Raw genomic sequence first — 22,780 nt, 5'->3', positions numbered from 1 at the left:
CTCAACTGGAAGATGTTCTGGCCACCTGAAACTTCTCCCTGCTTTCCATCTCTCCTACGTGTATTCCAGCCACCACTGCTGCCTACATGAGCCCTCTAGAACATCCTTCTATTTATCCCATCCCCTGTTTCACTCGTATTTTGATCCTCCCAGATCATTGATAGCTTCCTCGATGCCTCCCCAGTCCTCAAGTCCAAAGTTCTGAGACCAGTCTTCCCATGGGAATCCCATGATGGTGACATGCCCTACCTTTTCATACATGAATTTGCTCATTCATTCACACACACACTCACTCAACAACAAGTGTTTGAGTGCCCACAGTGCCATGGACTAAGCACCAACACTATGCCAGGCATTGTGCCAAGGGCTTTATATGTCCTTGGTTGTTTGACACTCCCAATATGTTATTTTTATACCCAGCTGAATAATCTGAGACACAGAGGGCTTCAGTAGGCAGACCAAGCCCCTAGCTAGTAAGGATTCAAATTCACACAGCCTGAGTCTAGGATCTGAGCTCCTAACCACTATGATGCAAACACAGGGGTCTGTTGTATCTCCCTGGCTGTGGTGCTTCTGTCATGGACTTCAGTCTATAAAACTGTAGCGAGGCAGCTTCAGGAACAGGCTGGTGTTTGCTGTGAAGAGAGAGACCTGGCACATGGATCTGAGGGAGGGGAGTGGATGCTCTGCTCGCTGTCCTGGGATACGGGGAGGGACCAGGAGCCTGGGATACGGGGAGGGACCAGGAGCCCTCTGGGAATTTGCTGAGTGCCTTGCTCTGAAGCCCACGGGAACCGAAGAAGGCCCAGTGCCCCACACCACTGTGCAGGAGGGAGGGAACATGGTCCCCATCCTCGAGGAACATGCCATCTGACCACAGGCGACACGATGAGTCCGTGACAAAGATGCTTTAGGAGCCAGGCAGTGGCAGACCAAATCCGTGTGGAATGTGCAGTGCATCCCCCCGGGCACTCCAGGTGTGCTGACTCTTCTTCTCTAGAGGTATCAGGAGAGGGGGATTTGGGACAGCCTTTGGTCTGCAAACAGTGGGTATAGAAGTTGGGATTGCAGGCAGGGAGGCAGGCTGCCTGGCTGAAATCTCAGCCTGAGCTTTGAACCAGCCAGGAATATGAGCATGAACCAGATACAAGCCAGGCTTCCAGAGGAGCGAGCCTGTGGTAGCCACTGCTCCGCTTTGATGATGGACTCACAACCTCTCTTAACCCCCCCGACCATCTAGTCTTCTGAGGTCCTTCAGGTATCAGGATGATGGAAGGAGAAAGGGAGCTGTGGGCAGGAAAGGGATCCATGAGCTGTGCCTGGAGCTGGGCTCTGCAGTAGCGTGTCTGCATGAGGGGGCCCCTGGCCTCAGCTCCTCTGCGCCATCTCCTGCCACGCCCCTCCGACTCCTGTTCATCCATCCACACAAAGTTCTGCATGACTGCCAAGAAGGTCGGGAGCTGGGAGTTAGGAGCTAGTGCAGGAGTGTGAGAAAATTGCGCCCTCTGCTTTCTCAGGGGTCAACTTCTCCTGCACGTGTTCATTCATTCATTCAGCAAAATGACGCTGAGCCCCCGGGGTCCAGCACAGAGGGAACTAGACCGGCAGAGCCCAGCGCTTAGAGCATAATGGGTTTAAGTACATGTTGTCATATCCCAGATCGGTGACGGTGACACACATTTCACAGATAGATTTGATCCCTAAGACCCTGGGCAGCAAGTGTCGATCCCAGTTCACAAATTAGAAATGGAGGCGGCGTCTCAAACCATAAGACTTCCACCTCCAGGTCGATTCAGCGTTCTCACTATTGCCGACTCACTGTTTCCAGGCTGAGTTTGCAGGGTGGTCTCAAAGACTGTGAACACAATTTTGTAAGCTGCATCCTCCAGTGCTGAATTCCAGCACCACACAGTGATGTGATGGCCCCTGAGGTTGCTCCTTCTAGTCTTTTAAATGGTCATGGTACTTGCTAGAGTTGGGGCAGAGATGGTTTAGAGCTGGGAGCAGCGATTATTATATCTGAGGGCAGAGATGGTTAAAGATGGGGCAGACATGGTCCAGAGAGCATGGGTGTGCTGACTTCTCAATAATCTGTCCAATACACTCTCAGGGGAAGGCATGCATGCTAAGTCACTTCAGTCATGTCCGACTCTTTGGGACCCCATGGACTGTAGCCCGCCAGGCTCCTCTATCCAAGGGATTCTCCAGGCAAGAACACTGGAGCAAGTTGGCATGTCCTCCTCCAGGGACTTCCCTACCCAGGGATCAAACCTGCATGTCTAATGTCTCCTGCACTGGCAGGCGGGTTCTTTACCACTAGCGCCACCTGGGAATCTCCAAGGGAAGCTTCCAGGGGAAGCATTCGCCACGTCAGAAACACACAGGGCTACAAGGTCACTTTTTCTTTGCTCGAATGCACTATCACCTTGTTTTAGTCTCAAGCAAACACTTGCTTTGTGGAGGCCTGAAGGTCTGTACAAGGGAGGAAAGGCTGGACCACAGTGGAGCAACCTGTGCACACACAGACACGCCCGTGTGCGTACACACTCACTCACTGTCACGGCCCTCCCATCTGCAGGTCTTTCTGAGTTTGGAAATGACTTGACTTTCCTCGGATTCCCTGAGTGATGTGGGGATGAGACTGCTGTGCTTGAGAAAGCATTCCATCCAGGTTTTGGGGGATTTTAGGGGATCAGTTTTCTTCATGAGGGCACATGTTCATAGCAGCAAGACATGGAGGGAAGCAGTCTGGCCTGGGGTTGAGAGGCTTGGTTTTTATCCGTCTTCTGCCGTGAACCAGCTCTGCGACATGAGACAGTTATTTAACCAGTGAGGGCCTCGGTTTCCGCATCTGTTCCGGGAAGGTCGACCTTTAAGAGCCGGAAGTTCCCTCGCAGCTAGAACACAGTGTGATCCAAACGCTAAATCGAGACAGTTTGTCACGTTGCATGCGGCGGGGGAGGCCCTACCCAGTTCCCAAGGAAAAGAACGTTGCAAATAATTTTTGCTCAGCTTACTGCTTCATGGCATTTGCTTGCTCACAGGTCCTTTTTAATCACAACGTCAGCCCACTTTTGTTAGCAATTTAGCAGATAAAATTCCTTTCTCTCTAGTCCGCTGAGAGTTGGGTAACAGAATTTTTATTTTACTTCCCATACGGCATAGAGTTGAGGGCTACTATTTTCAAGCTCAGGGGTTCTTATTCCATATTCCTCCTCCCCGCTATTATATTTGATTGATAGTATTGAACAGAAGGAGAATTTATTTTACTGGAGGGGGGAAATGCATTAGGCTAAGTAATAAGTATATAAAATACATGGTTAGAGGTTTTATAGAGGAAAAGATGTAATTTTGTGGTTATGCATGTTTGGGACTATTTTCTGTGTTATGTTTTGTTGGTAGAAAGAGAATGTAAGGGATCAGCAGAACTAGGCCAAGACAACTATGCAAACAGGATGATGTCTTGTTCTTTAGAGACATGAGTGTGATAGAAAGAAAGAGACACACAGTTTGACTCTCTGGAGGCAACTGAATGGCAGGTTTGTGGGGTAATTGTGATCGACTGAACCAGCAGGCCTGGGGGCATCTACAAAGCATGACGGATGCCAGTGTCCCTCACGGGTGTGTCCACATCCAGGTCCAACAGGCCGTGTGTTTGCAAATCTACAAGGCCTGGCTGGTTCCTGCCTCTTGGCATCAGTCCAAGGGAGGCAACCTGGCGCTCGGATATGGGGACGCACAGTCCCCTGGAGGCCTTGCTGAGTGGACACTGCTGGCCCCTGTGTGACGCTGCCTGAACTTTCCCCTCCACCTGGGAAATGCCAAAGGGCATAAAGCCCCCCAAAGGGAGAGGAACGGACATCTCTTCCACTCCCCAGAGCCGAATTCCCCAACCAATTATGTGTCACCTAGTGTGATGAGTCTGTCTTTCTGGTTGGTCAATTTTATCTGTATGATGACTTACTGTTGTTTAGTTGCTAAGCCATGTCTGACTCTTGGGAACCCATGCACCATAGCCCACCAGGCTCCTCTGTCCATGGGATTTCCCAGGCAAGAATACTGGAGCGGGTGTTTCCTTCTCCAGGGGAATCTTCCCGACCCAGGGATTGAACCCAGGTCTCCTGCATTGACAGGCGGGTTCTTTACCAACATGCCACCAGGGAAGCCCCGTATGATGACTTGCTACCTTATAAATATGTGATCACATTTGCTTAAACATTTAGTTAATCATGTTTTAAAAAAAGAAATTCATGAGATTGTAATTGTCACGGAGGATCTGGAATTTGGAGTTCTAGTAAAAGTCAACAGTGAGAGACGGACTTGCTAGTCAACTGTCTGAAGGTGAACAGAAAGTCGTGTTAGAGCTGGAAATTAGGTGTTAACTCTGGCACTGACCAGGAGTTGGAGTTGTTAAGGGCCAGTGCACAAGAGCGGGGAAACACTCCCTCTTTGATAAGCAGTGCTTCGTCCTCGTTGTTGAACTGGAAATTAATTTTATTCTAATTTGTCCTCAGCTCATGCTTTAATGAGCTTATATTTCTGGGTATGTAATTCAAAAGTACATTTGATAAGTAATCTATTAAATAGTAAATTGAGACTGAGGATAAATGAGTTTGAGATTTCAGAGGTCAGTCATTATAGACTATTGTCACCAATTGGGTTTTAATTTTTTAACCAATACTTGATTTCTGATCGCAGTATTTCACAGTCCTCTTAAAGAGAGCAAATGATTTCAGGCACAGGACCCTCAAAAAGAGTACGTGAAAACAGTGATGCTGGTTCCTAAACATCCTAAACTGCCTAAACTGTAACACCAGCTGGGTCGCTTCACTTTCTGAGTCGTCTCAGCTCCCACCTGCCTGCTGGGTTCCAGGACTGAACCCCCCAACGCTGTGCAGAGGGGACCACACCCCCTGATGCCCTGGGGCACTGCAGTCCAGTTGCACAACCTCCCCATGTTTATAGAATTGTTATGACTCCCAACTCTACCCAAAGCTAGAGTTACCTGGAGGGGCAGGGGTCCATGGAGCCTTTTAAAACGTACTTGCCACGGAAACTGAAGAGGCAGACTGGCAGCAGGGGTACCCCGTGGGCTGTCTGGATGCCTGTGGCCTGGCTGGATGCAGGGTCCCCCATCACTGGCCTTTGCGCACCCCTTCCTGAGCCACGTGCTGGTTGAAAAGGATGCTCTTGCCAGGGGGAGGAGAAGGGCAGTGAGTCCACGTCTGTGCCTGAATCCTCTAGCCAAGCAGACGCGGCCCCTCCCTGAACCGTCCTCCTCCCCCATCACCCATCTTTGTACATCTTTCCCTTTGGGTGGTTCCCCCTCCCACCTCTGTCCCTGGACACTAGGCACCCAGCTCCTCTACACTGTATGGGGGTCAAAAAGGAGCCCCCCAAAGCTTTCATTGTTTGCAGTAGGTTTAATCAACAATAGAAAAAATCCAAAATATGCCACAAACTGTTAAGCTGATAAGATGGCCCAACAGCAATGTCTGCTACAAGATCAACTTTAAAAAATAAAAAAGCTTTCCTTTACACTAAAAATAACCACGCATAAGATGAAACAGAAAAAAGATCCTATTCATGATATTAACAAATCTATAAAATACCTAGACATAAACCTAATGAAAACTTTCCAAAGCCATCCCCAAAAAAATCTAAAACTAGATCAAAGGGTGCAAAAATGGCTTTATTGTATGAAGAGAAATACTATGTATGTGAGTAGAAAATCTCATTATTTGAAAACTACAGATCCTGACTAACCGACCTATACATTGTAAGTAGCCAAGCTGAAAACTCAAAGGATTATTGCAGAGCTTAAAATTTGATTCTAAAATTCACCTGAGAGAGAAAATAGGCTATAATAGTGTAGAAACTTTTGAAGAAAAATAGGATCAAAAGAAAAGTCACTCTCAGCAAGATTGCCAAGACAAATTAGGGAAGTGATAGATTTCTAACAAATGGTTCAGGGCACCTGAATACCCACATGCAGAAGAATGAAAATGGACCCCCACTTTAAGCATTTATGAAAATTAATTCAAAGTGAATCAAAGATCTAAATGTAAGAGCTAAGCCTGCAGAAGTCTTAAAAATAGGTATAAGTCTTCATTACCTTAGGTTGGGTAAGGGTCTCTCAGATATGGAACCTAAAGCATAAGCAAATAAATTAAAAAATAGAGAGTTTGGACCTCATCGAAGTGAACGGCTTTTGTGCTTCAAAATACTTCAAGAAAGTGAGAAAGCAACGCACAAAGTGGGAGAAAGTATTTTCAAATCATGTAAGGTTTCGTATCCCGGTTATAGAAAGAACTCTTTCAGCTCAATAATGAAGAGACAGAAACTCAGTTAAAACGCAGGGAAAGGATTTCAGTAGACATTTCTCCAGAGAAGATACACCAGTGGCCAATAAGCATAGGAAAGGATGTTCGGGGACCTCCCTGGCAGCCCAGGGGTTAGGACTCCGAGCTCCCAGTACAGGGCATGCGGGTTCTATCCCTGGTTGGGGAACCGGGATCCCGCATGCCATGCAGCACAGCCAAAAAAGGATGATCAACATCTCAAGTCATTATGAAAACCACAACCACAGAGAGATACTACTTCACATACACTAGGACGGGTGTAATCAACAGCGTAGACAATAACACGTGTGGGCAAGGATGTGAAGTTTGCACATTCCTCCCACACACTGAGAATGTAAAATGGTTCAGCTGCTTGGAAAAAAATTTAGCAGTGCTTCAAAATGTTGAGAGTCACCATAAAATCTAGCAATCCCACCTACCCATTTGTAACCATATACCTACCACAGTATATACCCAAGAGAACCAAAAAACATGTCCACACAGAAACTTGTGGCACATGTTCATGGCAGTGCTATTCAAAATAGCCAGAAAGTGGAAACAGCCCAAATTCCCATCAAGTGTTGAATGGGAAAACAAAATTTGGTATATCCCTACAACGTCATTTTGGGCTTCCCAGGTGGCTCAGTGGGGAAAAAAAATGCGCCTACCAATGCTGAAGACTTGAGTTCAGTCCCTGGGTCAGGAAGATTCCCTGGAGAAGGAAATGGCAACCCACTCCAGTATTCTTGCCTGGGAAATCCCATGGACAGAGAAGCCTGGCGGGCTACAGTCCATGGGGTCACAAAGAGTCGGACAGGACTACGTATACAATGTCATTTTATTCAGCAATGAAAAGGAATGAAGTACCAATACTCACTTCAACGCTACAACATGAATGGACCTTGATAACATTATGCTAAGTGAAGGAAGTCAAACACAAAAGGCCGCATTATGCACAATTCCACTTACTTGAAATGAACAGAAGAGGCAAATTCATAGAGACAGGAAGTAGTTTAGTGGTTGCTGGGGGTGGGGCGTAATGGAAAGTGACTGCTGATGGGTGTGAGGTTTCTGTGGTTGATGAAAATGTTTTGGAATTAGATGTGATGGCGGCACAAGACTGAGAAGGTCCTAATGCCCGTAATAGCGTGCTTTTAAAAGGGGGACTTCATGGTGCGTGAAAGGAATCACAATCGAGAGAACTTGCTCTGATATCAAAGTGTTCCTATAGAAAAACAGGAATTAAAGCAGTGTGGTGTCGATTCAGGAATGGACTGAGAGGGGTCTGCCTCAGTGGACTGGTGCACAGAACAGAGGCGGAGCCAGATACACGTGTGGTTATTCAATACACGAGGGGACTAAGGAAAGGAGCGTGGCGGTGAAGGACAGCTGGCCTTTGGTTCATGGGGCAAGTTAGATTGCAACCTCCTACCTACGCAAGAATAAATTCCAATTTAAAGAGCTAATCCTCAGACTATAGAAATAGAAGAGAACAAGAGAGGACATCTGTATAACCTTGAAGAAAGCCATCTAAAGTAATGCCCAAGGTGTATCAATTTGACTTTAGGAGAACTGGAAAGTCTGTACAACAAAAGACACCGTAAGCCAGGTAAAGAGACGTTTCTCACATAGTAACAGCAAAGTGTTAGTATCCTGAGTACGTACAGGACTTCCAGAATCAACGAGAGAAAGTCCAAAGGACAACGGCTCTGCCGCACTCCCATCCCCTTCCTCCAACTGCCTTTCAGATGATCCCCAAGTTTTGTCCTCGCTTCATCGACAAAGAGCTCATCGTGGCCCCTTTCTCACGGCATCATCGGATTTCTCTGGCCGCTCAGTCTCCTCCAGCCCCTTTCTTAGCACAGTCAAGGTGGTCTCTATCAGGCAGGACAACGGGACACCCAGCCCTGCCCTGGAAAAGCGAGTCCTGACCGAAGGAGCTGTGTGCTGAGGGTGAAACTCCAGCGCCCACTTCCCCTACCCCTTGGAAGACCCAGCCCACTGCTGGGGACCACGCGCCTCTGGCTTTTGGACGCCTTCAGTGAGGAGCGCTGAGTGCGCTTACCCAGCCAGCCACTTAATTGGGGCTGCAACGTAAGCTCTGTTCAACGATAAAATTAACCTTGATTCCGGACAGGTATCTGTCTTCATTAAGGAGGTGTCCATGCTGTGATTTCTTTTTGCAAGTAACAAGATTAAAGAAATGGAATCTTGCAGGCACGTCACCCAGGGATTTTTGCCTTAGAAGACCTTCCTATTTTTCTCTCCCGCTAAGAGAGCTTTTCTGCTCCCAGTTGGGCAATTCGTCCAGGAACCCTCTCTCTCTCCTCACCCCTCCTTCGTCCCATCTCCTTTTCTGTTTTCCTAAGCGTAGATTTAGGCCTCACTTTATTGCATTTCACAGTGTGCTTAAATACCCCATACGGTTCCTCGTCTCATTACAAAAGACAATTTACGTGAGTGGAAAATGGCAATGGCCATGCGATTTGTTCAGCTGCTGGACTGTGTCAAACCTTCTGCATCAGGGCTTTCCTGAAGGGTTTCAGAGAGATGAAAATGAAACCAGAATGCGATTAAAGACCCTACTGATAATCTCTTAAGCAAATCAGATATTCCTGCCGTGGATCCTGGCTGGGTCACATGGGGCTGGCATGAAACACTAAGACTGCTGATTCAATATCTTATGCCAGAGGGAATTCCATTGCTGAAAGCAAGGTGATTGGAGATTGTGGGTTTATTGTGAGTGGGCAGGATGGCATTGTGACTGAACGGCTGTCTCGTCTTTTCAGAGTCACTGTTACTACCATGGGCGCGTGCAAGGCTCTTCCGGTTCGACGATCAGTCTCAGCACTTGTTCTGGTCTCAGGTAAGTGACCTTGATGGTGACAACTCTGCTCTTAAGCACAGCTAAGACCACCCCGCTTCTCGCTGGGCCTCGCCTCCGCAGGACCCAGGAGTCCTCACGTGACAACTTGAGAGCCCCGTGCCCCCCACCTCCTCAGGACCACCCCTGTCTGCCCCCACCCCGTGCCCCCCGCAGCGTGCCTTCCTTGGCTGTCCCTCTTTTAAGGTCATCCTCAGACCTGTACATTGGCTGCATTTCAGCATCCAAGGATTTGGGGACTATCTTTCGTCCATGTGGCTCCATGATAAACAATTCCTGGTGTTAAAAAAAAAAAAAATAGAACATTAGGTATCTGCATTTCAACTGCTTGCTTCATAAAAATGAAAAGGGCCTCTTCTTGCTAGGAGACAAAACGAGCGACTGACTGGGTGCAGATGGAGCTGAGCTGAGTACAGGTGTGGCCAAACCAGTGATATTAACTCACTGGCTTTAAATCATGAAGATGAAGGACTGGGTAGTTAGAGCATCCTGAGTAATATTTAACTAGGACAGATCCACCCTCTGCGCCTTGCTGCTGCCTCTCTCTTCTGCATCCTTCATCCTGGGCCCCCCCGCAAAGGTGCAGGTAACTATCGGGGCCCCACACAGAGGGCTCCATCTCTCCGACCAGCTTCCCCAGAGGGTCTGAGTCTCGGTGGCCCACCTCCTGTCTCTGGCACCTGGAGATCGTTCCCTCCCGGGTACCTGGCACAGACCATAGTTTGGCAGAGGGATCCTGTGAAATACTTGTGGCCAGGGTTTTGGGGAAAGTTGGGGCGCAAGTGTTGCGTAGTCTGGGGTCAACCACCACGGCCAGGTGGGAAGCCTGACAGAGCTCCCTGTGTGGGGACGGCCCTGCGGAGAATGTCAGCTTCCCAGATCTTCGTGCTGGTGCTGCAAAAGCAGCAGACCGTGCGTCAACAGAGAAATTCCGGAGTTATGCAGTCAACTCTGTGATCTTGCGAGGGGAGAATCAGACCGGAGACAAATCTGTATTCGATCAACTGCTCCCTGGCGGAAGAATCAGTTTCGAGGGGGGATACAGACGCAACTGGAGTAGCACCAGCCCGGGAGAGTTTGAGAAAGAAAATAGGGATTAAAAATCAAGTGAAATATGGTGTGACCCCAGAATACATTCAGAGCTAGGAATGTGGAGGAAAAGTCGAGCGTCCTGTGGGACACATTAATTAGAGCCCAGCAGATTACAGTCCTGCAGAGAAAAAGCAGAGAAGGAACATCCTGCTTTGCTTCAAAAAGGGCTGATCAAAGATGGGCAGGCAGGGAGAGCTCCGTCCTGGAAGAGAGAAAAGAGGGAGGAAGCAAACAAGTCATCCTTCTTCATTTGAGTCTCGAAGGGGGACAGATAAGGAGAGAGAAAGGCCTGGAGATCCCAGTAGACAGGGGGATTAAAGAGGAAACAGCTCTTTAATGGAGGGAACGAAGTGCAACGTGGAAAATAGGTCATAACAATGAACGCAGCCATGGAGCTTATCCTTCCTTTGAAAGCACTCCAAGGCAAACGGGAAGTTCAGGCCATAAGTTAATTTTGTACCGTACGGCATGTCTCCCTGAGATGCCCTGCCCTCCTTAGCGCGGTTTCAGCGCAGCGTTCCTGGTTCTCCTGGTCTCTCTCGTGTTTGCTCTCGCTGCTGTGTGCCTCATCCCCGGCTCCCGAGTCCCTGGCCCAGGAGTATCCCCGTGACCAATGGATGCCCCACAGCACTGTCGGGCGCGGGTACCAAACTGTGCCAATGATGGGGAGAGGATGCTGCCCTCACCCCCCGAGAGAAGCTCAGCGGCTGTGTTTTGTGATGGTACGGATGTCCAGCCCTGGCTCGCTCCCACTGGAGCATCCAGACAGGCTTGTCCCGTGTCCTGATTTGATTCACAAACACCCGCTGGCCAGAGAGAGCATGAGATCCTGGAGGAAGGCAACTGTCTCTCCCATGTCTCCTTGTACTCCCACTCCCCACCTCTCAGTTCCTGCTCAGAAATCTGGCACAAGGAGTCTCGGGGGCTCACATTTTTGGATTAAGCCAAGAATCTTCCCATCCCCTGCAGGCATGATGGTTAGAATTAGGCTTCATTTCGTAAGGAACCACCTTTTTGCTTGAATAGACATAAGGAAAGCATTCACAAGATAGATGAGGAAGCTGGTACAGCTGTAGACTAGGCATTCATTATAATGACAGTTGCATTTTTAAGGGGGGTTTGCAATACCTGAGCACAGGTATGCACACGCTCACACCTCACACTCAGGCTTCCACATATGCTCTTGCATACAGACACACACAGATACTCCCAGGCAGGCTAAGGCTATGTCAGACTTCACCCCTGGCCATCATTGCGATTCCTGCTCTCAGGAGGGTGGCGCGGGCGGTAGTGTCTCTCCTTTCCAGAGCAGCTGAGGCTGGGTCACCAGGAGCTTGGTCCCAATGCTGCAGCTCGGGGCTGCAGACGCTCACATCGAAGGATGCTGTCGCTCCCTTCCCGGTCACTGCTGTCTCGGGAGAGAGGCGTCTCGTGCACCAACAGAGCCTCAGCACATTCTCGTGCGATGCTCACTAAGCCGTGGGCAGGTAACACACGCCTCACATTACGAATGAGAGAGCAAAGCCTGGGAAAGCGGTTTACCCAGAGTCCCTCCGCACAGACGAAGCTCCATCTCAGGCCCCAATCTGGCTGACTCCGACTCCTCTTAGACTGTTTTCTCCACTTAGCCATTTTGCACAATTTGGATCCAACCTTCTTCAGCCCCATCGTCCTCTACCCCAAGGAAGCCCCCCCTATTCCAGCTGCACTGATTTCTAGCTGTTCCCAGAACATGTTCACACATGTCTCACTGACTTTACCCCAGCTGTGCCTCAGCCTGGGATGCACTCCTCTCCCCATCTCTCAGTGACTTTGGGAGGTTCACTCTCCCACCAGGGCCCAAAACAAATGATGCCTTCTCCAGGAAGCCCACCTGGACTTCCTAGACATCTCCTGCCATGCAACTCAACCCCATCTAGCCTGTACTATCATAGACAGCCCTTGCTTGCATAGGACACTTCCTGTTGCATTGTAGGCACTTCACAGATATTTGTTTATATCCCTACTCATCCTGCCTTGGCTCACTTACTGTCCATCGCCAAACCCTGTGTTTTCACTCTTCTGTTGCAAGGACCTTCAGGAACTGTCTGACAAGCTCTTTTTAGTTGTTGTTCAGTTACTCAGTCATGTCCGACTCTTTGCAACCCCATGGACTGCAGCACGCCAGGGTACCCTGTCCTTCACCATCTCCTGGAGTTTGCTCAAACTCATGTCCATTGAGTCAGTGATACCATCCAACCATCTCACCCCGTGTCATCCCCTTCTCCTCAAGCCCTCAATCTTCCCCAACATCAGGGTCTTTTCTAATGAGTCGGCTTTTCACATCAGGTGGCCCGAGTATTGGAGCTTTAGCTTCAGCATCAGTCCTTCCAAGGAATCTTCAGGACTGATTTCCTTTAGGACTGACTGGTTTGATCTCCTTGCTGTCCAAGGGACTCTCAAGAGTCTTCTCCAACACCACAGTTCAAAAGCATCAATTTTTTGGCACTCAGACTTCTTTATGGTCCAACTCTCGCATCCATACATGACTAGTGGAAAAACCATAGCTTTGACTATACAATAGACTCTCAACACATCTTAGATGTGGGAGGCAGCATGAGATGCTTTCAAAAATTCAATTAAATGAAAATACTCAGATGTGAGCTTATTTGGTAATTGAATAAGTATACACATTGCTGTGTTCCTTTAATGTTTTGTATGTATTTTAATTATGTAATATAAAGTTTACTGCACTCGATTTTACATAATGAAATTGACTGTAACACAAAATGCAGGAATACTTCTTGCCTCCCAACACTATTGAAAAATAGCCAATCAACTTATTTTTCAAAGGACAGAGTTGACTAGCGCTATGGTCCATGGAATCAGAAATAACCATTATAATGAAAGTAATCATTTGCAATTTAGTGATCAAGGCAAACAGAACCATCACTTTTTTCAAAAGAAAGGAAGAAGTTCTGCTTCAATGCAGTGTTATTATTTATAATTTAACAAACAGTTGAATTGATCCCTTTGAAGAAGTCGACCAGAAATCTCAGTTGAGAAAGTGAACAAAGGATCTTAGGAGGAAAACAAGATGGAGGGATCAAGACTGGAGCTGGGAAATGAGGCTCAGCCCTCCTGCAGGACCAGCCTTCGCCAAGGGGTGAAGGGTCGCTGTGGGGCGAAGGTGCTGTGGGATTGCTGGCCTCCCTGGTACCTCGAAGCTGGATTTGCATGTTGCTGATACAGGTGGATGTGGGTTCTCCAGGTCTCACAGCTCACCCTAAATGACCCAGGGCACAGTGGTCTAAGGGGCTGAAAAGTCAGACGCCTGGAGACGGCCTTGCCTGTGCTATCCTGTCTGCTAGAACGGCAGGGCCCTGGGCCCACCCTGGTACTGCCTAGAACCTGGCACATTGCTCAGTAAATGCTGGTGGAATCAATATGCTGTCTCCAGGCCATCAGGTGGGCAGTGAAATTTAATCCTAGCCAGTCCAAGGTTTAAAAAAAAAAAAAATCTTTAAAGTGTAGTAGATCATATTAAGAAAGAAATTAGCTTTGAGTGGAAGTGAATTTGACCTTGACCTCTGTTCTGTGACCTTCTGCTCCTGTAGCTTCTGTCCGTCTGGGCTACACTGACCCTCCTCCACCCCACAGGCTACACCATCTCTGCCCAGGGCTCTTCTGCTCCCTTCACCTTCTTCCCATGGAGACACTCATTCCATCATCCTTTGTAAACATCCGTGGGGGCCCACAGCTGGGCTCGGAGCCCATCCACACCATCTCCAAGGCTGCTCCGGTTCCCACCCTGCAGGACCACCAAGGTCAAGTCTCAGTTCTCCCAGGCCCCGCTCTCATTCAAAGCACAGAAGGTCCAAATCCCAATTCCTCCATCCCCAGATAGACTCCCCTCCTGAACTGTTTTCCATTACAGTTCCAACCCATCCCAGGCTCCTAAGCGTGGTGCCTAGGGGTCTCTGAATACCTCCCGCAGGCTCCCAGCCCCTTTCTGCCTCCCCCGCACCCCGATTACAGCATCTCCCCATCCCCATTTCCCCATCGCCAACCCCGAGCAGCCCTCCCGCCCAGGTTTTTAAATTGCCTCCCACCCACACTTCCTGCCTCCACCCTTCCCTTCGCGACCATCTTGCACATTCCAGAAGGTCGTGTTTCAAAAACACTGCTTGATCATCTAAGTCTCGCCACCCTCTGCACTCCAAACCACACAGCTCCATAAGCTCTACCCATCAGCACCTCTTATTCACTCCCATGCTTGTTCAACAGTGTTTCCATGGGCGTTTATCCATCACCTCCTCACATGCCATCCTGCCCAGCCAAACATCATTTTAATGTAACAAAGCAAGGGCCACGAAGTAGGTTACACAGAACCACACGAGATACTCAGCAGAGGGACCCAGGGAACCATGCAGGAAGGGATGGCAGGCGTGGACCTCACAGGTTATGGGTCAGCCTGGAAGCCTCTGCCCGAGGGCTGCCCGGGATGGTGGAAGCCTCTGGCAGGGGATGTAGCCCTAAGGCAGCTGGCATCCTGCAGGCCAGGGCGTGGGGGTCACCAGCAGTTACAAGACAAGGAGCCAGGGGACTTGATTGAGGCGGGGATGGAGTTGGGGAAGACAGAGGAAGAGGGGCCAGCAGGAGCCAGGTCCTGGGGGCTGGGGGTTGGAGGTGCCTGGAAGAGTCGGCATCGTCATCTGCATGAAGCGTGTGCAGCACAAGAAGTGATGTGGCCTCAGAGGCAGCCCACGGGCTACAGCCAAGGTCAGTGCTTTGCCGGTGGCTGACCGCTGTCTGGGTCCCGTGCCCGCCCCACTTCTGCGCCCCCTACTGTCCATCCACACGTGTCTCTCTTTCAGCCACTGCATTCTGAGCGTGCTTGGACCTTTGTTTCACCTGCAGTCCTGCTCCTTAAACCCCTCACCTGTTTCCCCAACTGCCCCACATCTCCAGGTGCCCCCAGAACTCCCTTCAAGGCCCCCTGTTTCCCACGGGCCATTTATCAACCGTGCTGGGCTGACTGCCGCCCTGTGGGCAGCTCTGAGTTGCTTTGGCATTTTGCACTTGGAAGTCAGTGGTGCCCACCCTAGCACAAGCCCTCGGTGACCCAGGAGAGGGGCTGACCATCCAGAGTGGCTGAGAACAGGGCAGCCGGCTGGGGAGCCAGGTCTGGCCGTGGGCTGTGTTGGTTTCCTAGGCCTGCCTTAGCACAGGACCACACGTTGGGGGGCTTAAAGCACCAGCAGGGTCTCCTCTCATGGCTCCAGAAGTCAGAAGTCTGAATCAAGGTGCTGGCAGGGTTAGCTCCTTCTGCAGGTTCTGTGGGAGAATCCATCCATGCCTGGCTCCTGGCCGTCCTCAGCATTCCTGGGCTTGTGGCCACATCTCTGCCATCTCTGCCTCTGTCCACATGACCTTCATCCCTGGGTCCCTTTGCTTCTCCTTTTTCCATCTCTTACGAGGACATACATCACTGAATTTAGGTTCTACCCTAAGTCCAGAATAATCTCATCTTGAAAGTGAAAATGAAGTCGCTCAGTCGTGTCCAACTCTTTGCGACCCCATGGACTTTAGCCTACCAGGCTCCTCCATCCATGAAATTTTCCAGGCCAGAGTATTGGAGTGGGTTGTCATTTCCTTCTCTAGGGTATTTTCCAATCCAGGGATTGAACCCAGGTCTCCCACATTGCAGTCAGACACTTTACCATCTGAGCCACCAGGGAAGAGTCCAGAATAATCTCATCTTGAGATCCTGAAATTAATCACATTTGCAAAATTCAAGAGCCTGGTGCATGGAGGTGGCGGGTAATGAGCAATGACTGCTAATGGTACAGGGTTTGCTTCGAGGGTGATGAGAGGGTTCAGAGGAAGACGGGGATGCTGTATGTACGACTCAGTGAATATACTAAAACCCGTGGAATTGCATGCCTTACAAGAGGAAGCTAAATGGTTGGTGAATTCGTTCACAGTATAGCTGTTATTTTTAAAAGGAGCCTGGCCCAGGGTAGCCATCAATCATAGCTGCTATTTTTATTATTGATGTGCCAGCAAGAGTTATTCTTAAAATCTTTTATGACAGTTTGTTTTACCTCTTTGGTCGTGTCTCCCAAACCTGGTTATGAATTACATTTGAAACAAGAACCACAGGTGAGACATCTTTATGGGTACCACGGGAGACAGCCCGGCATTTTGCACACAGTAGGGGATAATGAGTATTTGTTTTGATTGCACGTGAGTATTTCACGTGGAAATTATTTATTGAAATTAAGCCCAGGGACTTCCCTGGGAGTCCAGTGGTTAAGACTCTGTAGTTCCCATGCAGGGGGCACGGTTCGATCCCAGGTCGGGGAACAAAGATTCCCACATGCCTTCTGGCACAGCCAAAAAAGTTTCTTTTTTAAACGCTTGATGATACTAATGGGTTCGCTAATATCACTGCTGCTATCCCTATGTTTCAAACACAAATGGGGTGGGATATTATTTTTACCCATGAGCTCCTCCCATAAAGAAACTAAAATTGAATTTCATGCCAACTCATGATTGACGGCACATTATGTGTGTGCAAATTGCATGCTCAGTTGTATCTGACTCTTTGCTACCCCATGCACTGTAGCCCACCAGGCTCCTCTGTCCAGGGGGTTTTCCAGGCAAGAATACTGGAGTGGCTTTCCATGTCCTACTCCAGAGGATTTCCTGACCCAGAGATCGAACCTGCGTCCCTTGTGTCTCCTACATCGGCAGGCGGATTCTTTACCACTGAGCCCCCTGGGAAGTCCTGGCGGCACAGTGTTGAGCCTAAAAGTCTTTTTCCAAGAAAATTCAGTTAGCAGTTGAACATGGAAGTAGCCAGGTTAATTCATATTTTTGAATCATTGTCTTATTACAGGTCATCAAAATCCATGTGCCCCACCCTGTTTGCCTGGGAGTGGTATGAAAACTCACAGTAATAAGAGCAGCACCAATAAGCTGTGTTACTTGCCTGAGGCACCATTGCTTTGGAGATTAAAAACTGAATTTTAAGAAGAACAAAACTCATCTTGAGGAAGTATAGGTCCCCTGAGTTATCACTTTGAAAGCTAACAGAATCAACTAAAAATTTTAATAGATTTCTCTTTGTTTCCACTGAAAGAAAAACAGTAGGATTCTAACATTTAAAATAAGGCTGGCTGTTTTCAGAGCAGTAGCTCCACTTCTCCGGCCCTTTTCCTTTTGACCTCTGCCCTCCATCAAGGTCAGCCCTGTTCTGGGCTCCACATCCCTCCTGAAACAGCACCAGAAGGAGGCAGGCAGGAGAGTGTGGGAGTTGACCACCTCAAGCTTCAGATACATGGGTCAAGATTGGGTCCCACCTGTACCTCCAGCTACCTGTGTGGCCCGGACAGTGGGGAAAATGACCAGATGTATCCTAGGCAGGGTGCCATGGGGGTGGCCCTCCTTACCCTCAACCACCCCCTCTCTTCTGCTCCCCCCATTCAGCACCTCTGACTTCCCTGGAAGGTGGCCTCACCCCCATAAGGGCTGGTCCACTGTTCCCCTCTGTCTCCTAATGCCCCAGGGAGAAGATACCCACACTCTTCATCTCTCCCAGACACTGGAAACTGACTTCTAAGCTTTCCCCCTCCTCTACAAGTGGGAAAAGAGCCCCACTTTCGAAGTCTGCTGGATTTAAATCCCTCACTCTGAGATACTTCCAACTTCAAGTTTACAACGAACTACCTATGACATGCAACTTAAATCACATCTGCTTATCTAGCTTGGGGCCAGAAAGGGCTGTGAGAACATCAAATTTTAAATCTCGGAAACCCTGAATCCTTGAATTTTGTGTCCACTGTGGTTTCCAGCAATCTCTAGAGCTAAGTGATTAATTATATACAAGACAGTCCAAAGCAATTATTTAATTAAGATGTATTCTAGGCTGCCAATGGTTTGCAGCAAAGGGAAAGACTTCACCCCAGTTTCTCAACATCTGGCCCTTGGATGACTTAAAAGATAAAAGGAGATACCAGAACAATTTTATGACTGAATAACAATTTCTAGAAATTTTCCATTAAGTAGAAAAACTTCTTCAGTCATATGCTTTTCGTGATTAGAACTTGGTGACATGTTTTACTGTAAATGTTCAGCTTATTGAAATCTAATGCAAAATAGAAAATGTTGCAATACATACAAGAGATGTTGGTGTCATTTTCTTTTTGAGACTGGAAAGTCAGTTTTCTAGCCAATCTCTCTTTCCCCTCCAAGTGTATTATTCATTTTCCACTTTGCCCTGGCCTCTTTTTTAAAAGAGCTTTTCCTTAATTGAGGCTTTTACAAAATCAACTTTAATAAACAGAAAGCCCCTACTACCCATTCTTAACTTAGGAATCTAAGTTTTAGTTCATAAAGAACTTTTCAAAGAAAAAAAAACATCACAAGCCTCCCCAGAGTTGATGACCAGAGTTGCATCTGTGTGTCTGTATGGTCTACTTTGAGATTCCTGAAGACACTCGTTGGAGGGGGTAGGGGAGTGGTAGGGGGCCAGGGAGTACAAGAGAACAGCTCTAAGTGATGACTTTCTCTCAATCTGTGGGATTCGAAATAAGCCAAAACGTCTTCAGTTACTCCAGCCCACGCTGTTTCCCCGTCTCTGCACAGCTATGCCGTCGGTGTTGGTAACACACAGCTTCACTCGCCAGTGTTTTCTAAGTGCCTCGTGTGTCTCAGTGATCAGCTCAGTCAGGCTGTGATCAGCCTGTATGTGACTGTGCTCTTTCTTCCACCACTTTTGTGACTTCACAAAACAGGACCAGTGGAGTAAGCCAGCTGAATAATAATGAACTGATTAGTGTGTGTGGGTTTACCAGTTGTGTTCAAAATAAATATTTGCCTAATTCATACCTTCTCCTGTTATGCCATTTGAGTATTGGAATACAGTCATTCCATTAAAATATAAGAACGATTAAATGGTCACTTGTAAGTAGGTTATCACTAAGTGCAGGATGAGTGAATGGCTGAACAGATAAATAGTGGAAGCAATAATGGAAGACATTTTCCAATCTCTTTCCTTTGGAAACAAGCTCAGATTATCTGAAAGAAACTGATGGAGCACCTGACTTTTTCAGCTGTTACTTAAAGACTAAGCTATTTCTCAGATCCTTGGGTTGAGGCTATATAAATCATGTGTGAGAACTGAGTCCCTACTCCTGGAGTCCATGGACCTCATCCATGGTTTTGAATCTCCTTAAATTTTCTGCAAAATATTATGGATCTATGTATGTGTGAATTCTTCTGGGAAGAGTATAAGGAGTTTCATGTCTCAAAAAAGGTTAAGAGTCACTGTGTTTTAAGTGTCTATTTACAATCAGCTGAATTTTGCATGAAAATTGTGTTCATTTATGATTGTGGTCAACTTGATTGGTAACAGAAGTTGCTAGATGTGTGGGAACTCTTGGAGTGCCAGTTTGCTGTTACCCAAATTTCTATTTCTCTAAAGAAAAACTAATTTCAACATCAGGAAGAGCCTGTTTAAAGAATTTCCTGTTCCACGTTGCAAAAGAGAAAGACAAAAACCAACCTGTAGGCTGATGTTCCCCCATCACTTGAAGGAAGCTGACATGGCTCATTTCCAGGAAGCAGGACACAGATTTTCTCTTCTTGGGCTCCAAGATCACTGCAGATGGTGACTGCAACCATGAAATTAGAAGATGTTTGCTCCTTGGATGAAAAGCTATGAAAAACCTAGACAGTGTATTAAAAAGCAGAGACATCACTTTCTCTACAAAGGTTCTATAGGCCAGTAGTCATGTACAGATGTGATCTTTCAAACTGTGGTACTGGTGAAGACTCTTGAGAGTCCCTTAGACAACAAGGAGCTCAAACCAGTCAATCCTAAAGGAAAGCAACCCTAAATATTCATTAGAAGGACTGACACTGAAGCTGAAGCTCCAATAATTTGCCACTTGATGTGAACAGCTGACTCATTGGAAAAGACCCTGATGCTGGGAAAGATTGAAGATTGAAAGCAAAAGGAGAAGAGGGCGGCAGAGGATGAGATGGTTGGATGGCATCACCAATTCAATGGACGTGAACTTGAGCAAACTCCAGGAGATAGTGAGGGACAGGGTGACCTGGTGTGCGGGGTCCATGGGGTCACAAAGACGCAACTTGGCGACTGAACGACAGCAGGACACAGCCTTGGCTCTGTCCTTCTCCAGGAGTCAGACATGCCTCGGGGTCCGCGAGCTCATGCCGCCTTCTGTCTTTGCAAGTTAAAATGTTTAGCATATGTGTCTATTTTCAAAAAGAATTTATACTTTTAGGGACCTCCGTGGTGGTCTAGTGGTTAAGACTCTGTGCTGTCACTGCAGGGGGCTCAGGTTCAATCCCTGGTCGGAGAACTAAGATACTGCACAGCCCAAATAAATAAATAAAGTAAAATAATTTTTTAAAAATAATTTATACTTTTATTCCCGAATGTAAATGTTAGCACAAAGGGTTCTTTCTTCATTATTGTCACTCCAAAAGAAGCATAGCTATCTTCTTAATGCTACGTTTGGTATCACGGAGCCACAGATGGCCACGATGGGGAGAGACATGTGAACAAAGCCTAGGGCCTTCCTGAAACGGTCAGCCTTTGGATGGGTACGTTAACAGAAGCCTCACCCTTGGGTCCACCCTTGTCAATAACAAAGAGCTGCTGCCATTCAAGCCCTGCCGCACAGCCGGGAAATGGCAGAGCTGGAACTCAAACCAGATCGTTGGATTCGAAGGCCTCCTTGCTGGTCTCGGTGCTGGGACATTCTTCAGGCCTCTGAAGAGCTGTATACCTTTAGCCCAAACAGACCCAGATGCAGGCCTCAGCTCTTTGAGGAACAGTTCTGATGCTTTGTGCACTTACGTTACATTGGTTCCTTTATTCACACATTGCCCACAAATTAAATAAGTAAAATACCCCAAAGAGCATCCTTTTTAAAATGCTTTTTTCCCACTGAAGTATAGTTGGCTTACAATGTTGCGTTAGTTTCTTGTGTCCAGCGAAGTGATTCCGTCTTATTTGTATAACAGACATTTTCCATTAGAGGTTATTACAAGATAATGAACGTAGTTCCCTCTGCTATACAGTAGGACCTAGTTGCTATCGATACTATATATAGCAGTTTGTATCTGTTCATCTCAAACCCCTAGTTTATCCCTCCCCCTCCTTTGGTGACCATGTGTGTTAGTTACTCAAGTCATGTCCAACTCTACGATCCCATGAACTGCAGCCCACCAGGCTCCTCTGTCTATGAAATTCTGCAAGCAAGAATACTGGAGTGGGCAGCCATTCCCTTCTCCAAGGGATCTTCCCAACCAAGGAATTGAACCCAGGTCTCCTACATTGCAGACAAATTCCTTACTATCTGAGCTACCAGGGAAGCCCAATAATAAGTTTTTTTAAAAAAGCATAAGTTTATATTCTACCTTATATTAGAATCCTTTAAACTATTTAGGAAATTTTGTTGATCAGAATGAATAATTCAGATATAGGAATTTTCCTTAAAAAAAAAATAAATAAAGATTTCCCTTCTGAATCATGTCTGCTAATTCAGATCTATTTACTCTCTAAGCAGATGAAACATCTTTTGTCTCAACTCTTCTTCCTAGCAATATATCCTCGAGAAGTAAAAACCAGACAAAAGGCATAAAGACTAAACACAGTCTATTCTTTACCATAAAATATTTGAAACGAAAATTTTCTCAGACTTGTCTTCCAAAATATTTGCAAAAATAAGTCAATGCAAGCATATGGCACAGAAATGCCCTTTCCAATTCAGACCCAGCAATATAAATAAATTGGTATTTCTTTTTTTATTCTCTCTGTCATTAAGAACTGGGTTTTAGCCATAAGCAAGAAGCTGCCCTTAAAAGTTATGTAATCTTTCTTCTTTCTTTTTCAACAGGGGACTCATTACATTTGAAAATAACACCTATATTTTGGAGCCGATGAAAAATGCAACCAATAAATACAAATTCTTCCCAGTGGAAAACTTGCCGGACACCTGGGGATCATGTGGATCAAATACGTCGGGCCTCACTCTGCGCAACAGGCTCCCGCCGGCCTCCCAGACCCAAGCAAGAAGGGTAGGAGGAAACCCCACGTTACATCCCTGGGGAGTGGGCAGGGGGCTCCAACTAAGGACACCCACCGCTAGGCCATCTGGGGAAATTCTGCCATTTGTGTCTGAGGGATGGGTCACCCACTTTATCTGGAGGTGGTTGATATGAGGTGGGCAGAACAGGATCAGATACTGAAAGCTCCATCACTGTATTGCAAACGTCAGGGTCAGACTCTCTGACCTGTGCTGGGCAGCACTGGGCTCAGAGGACACAAAATCACCGTTCATTGTCTCTGGTGATAACCTTCTGGGCTTGGCCCAGAAGTCTGCCCCACCATTACGCCCCTCCGTGGTACACAGGACTGGACCAGATCCTCCACACCCTTGGGCAG

The 22,780-nt window shown here is 47.5% G+C and overlaps 1 protein-coding gene across 2 annotated transcripts in view; it reads left to right on the top strand.

Annotated features, from left to right (window-relative positions):
* ADAM12 (ADAM metallopeptidase domain 12) overlaps window positions 1–22,780 on the top strand; it is a 383,818-nt gene that overhangs the window by 248,371 nt on the left and 112,667 nt on the right. For both annotated transcript variants that reach the window (XR_010661569.1, XM_065923533.1), the window contains exons 5-6: window positions 9,131–9,207; window positions 22,233–22,413. Coding sequence is in view for 1 of the 2 variants with exons in the window: in XM_065923533.1 (XP_065779605.1) it covers window positions 9,131–9,207; window positions 22,233–22,413 (258 nt within the window). In the remaining variant the exon portion in view is untranslated. The remainder of the gene's footprint in view (window positions 1–9,130; window positions 9,208–22,232; window positions 22,414–22,780) is intronic.

This window comes from Muntiacus reevesi, chromosome 2, assembly GCF_963930625.1.
Source record: "Muntiacus reevesi chromosome 2, mMunRee1.1, whole genome shotgun sequence".
Lineage (NCBI taxonomy): Eukaryota > Metazoa > Chordata > Mammalia > Artiodactyla > Cervidae > Muntiacus > Muntiacus reevesi.
This window is presented reverse-complemented; position numbering and strand designations above follow the sequence as displayed.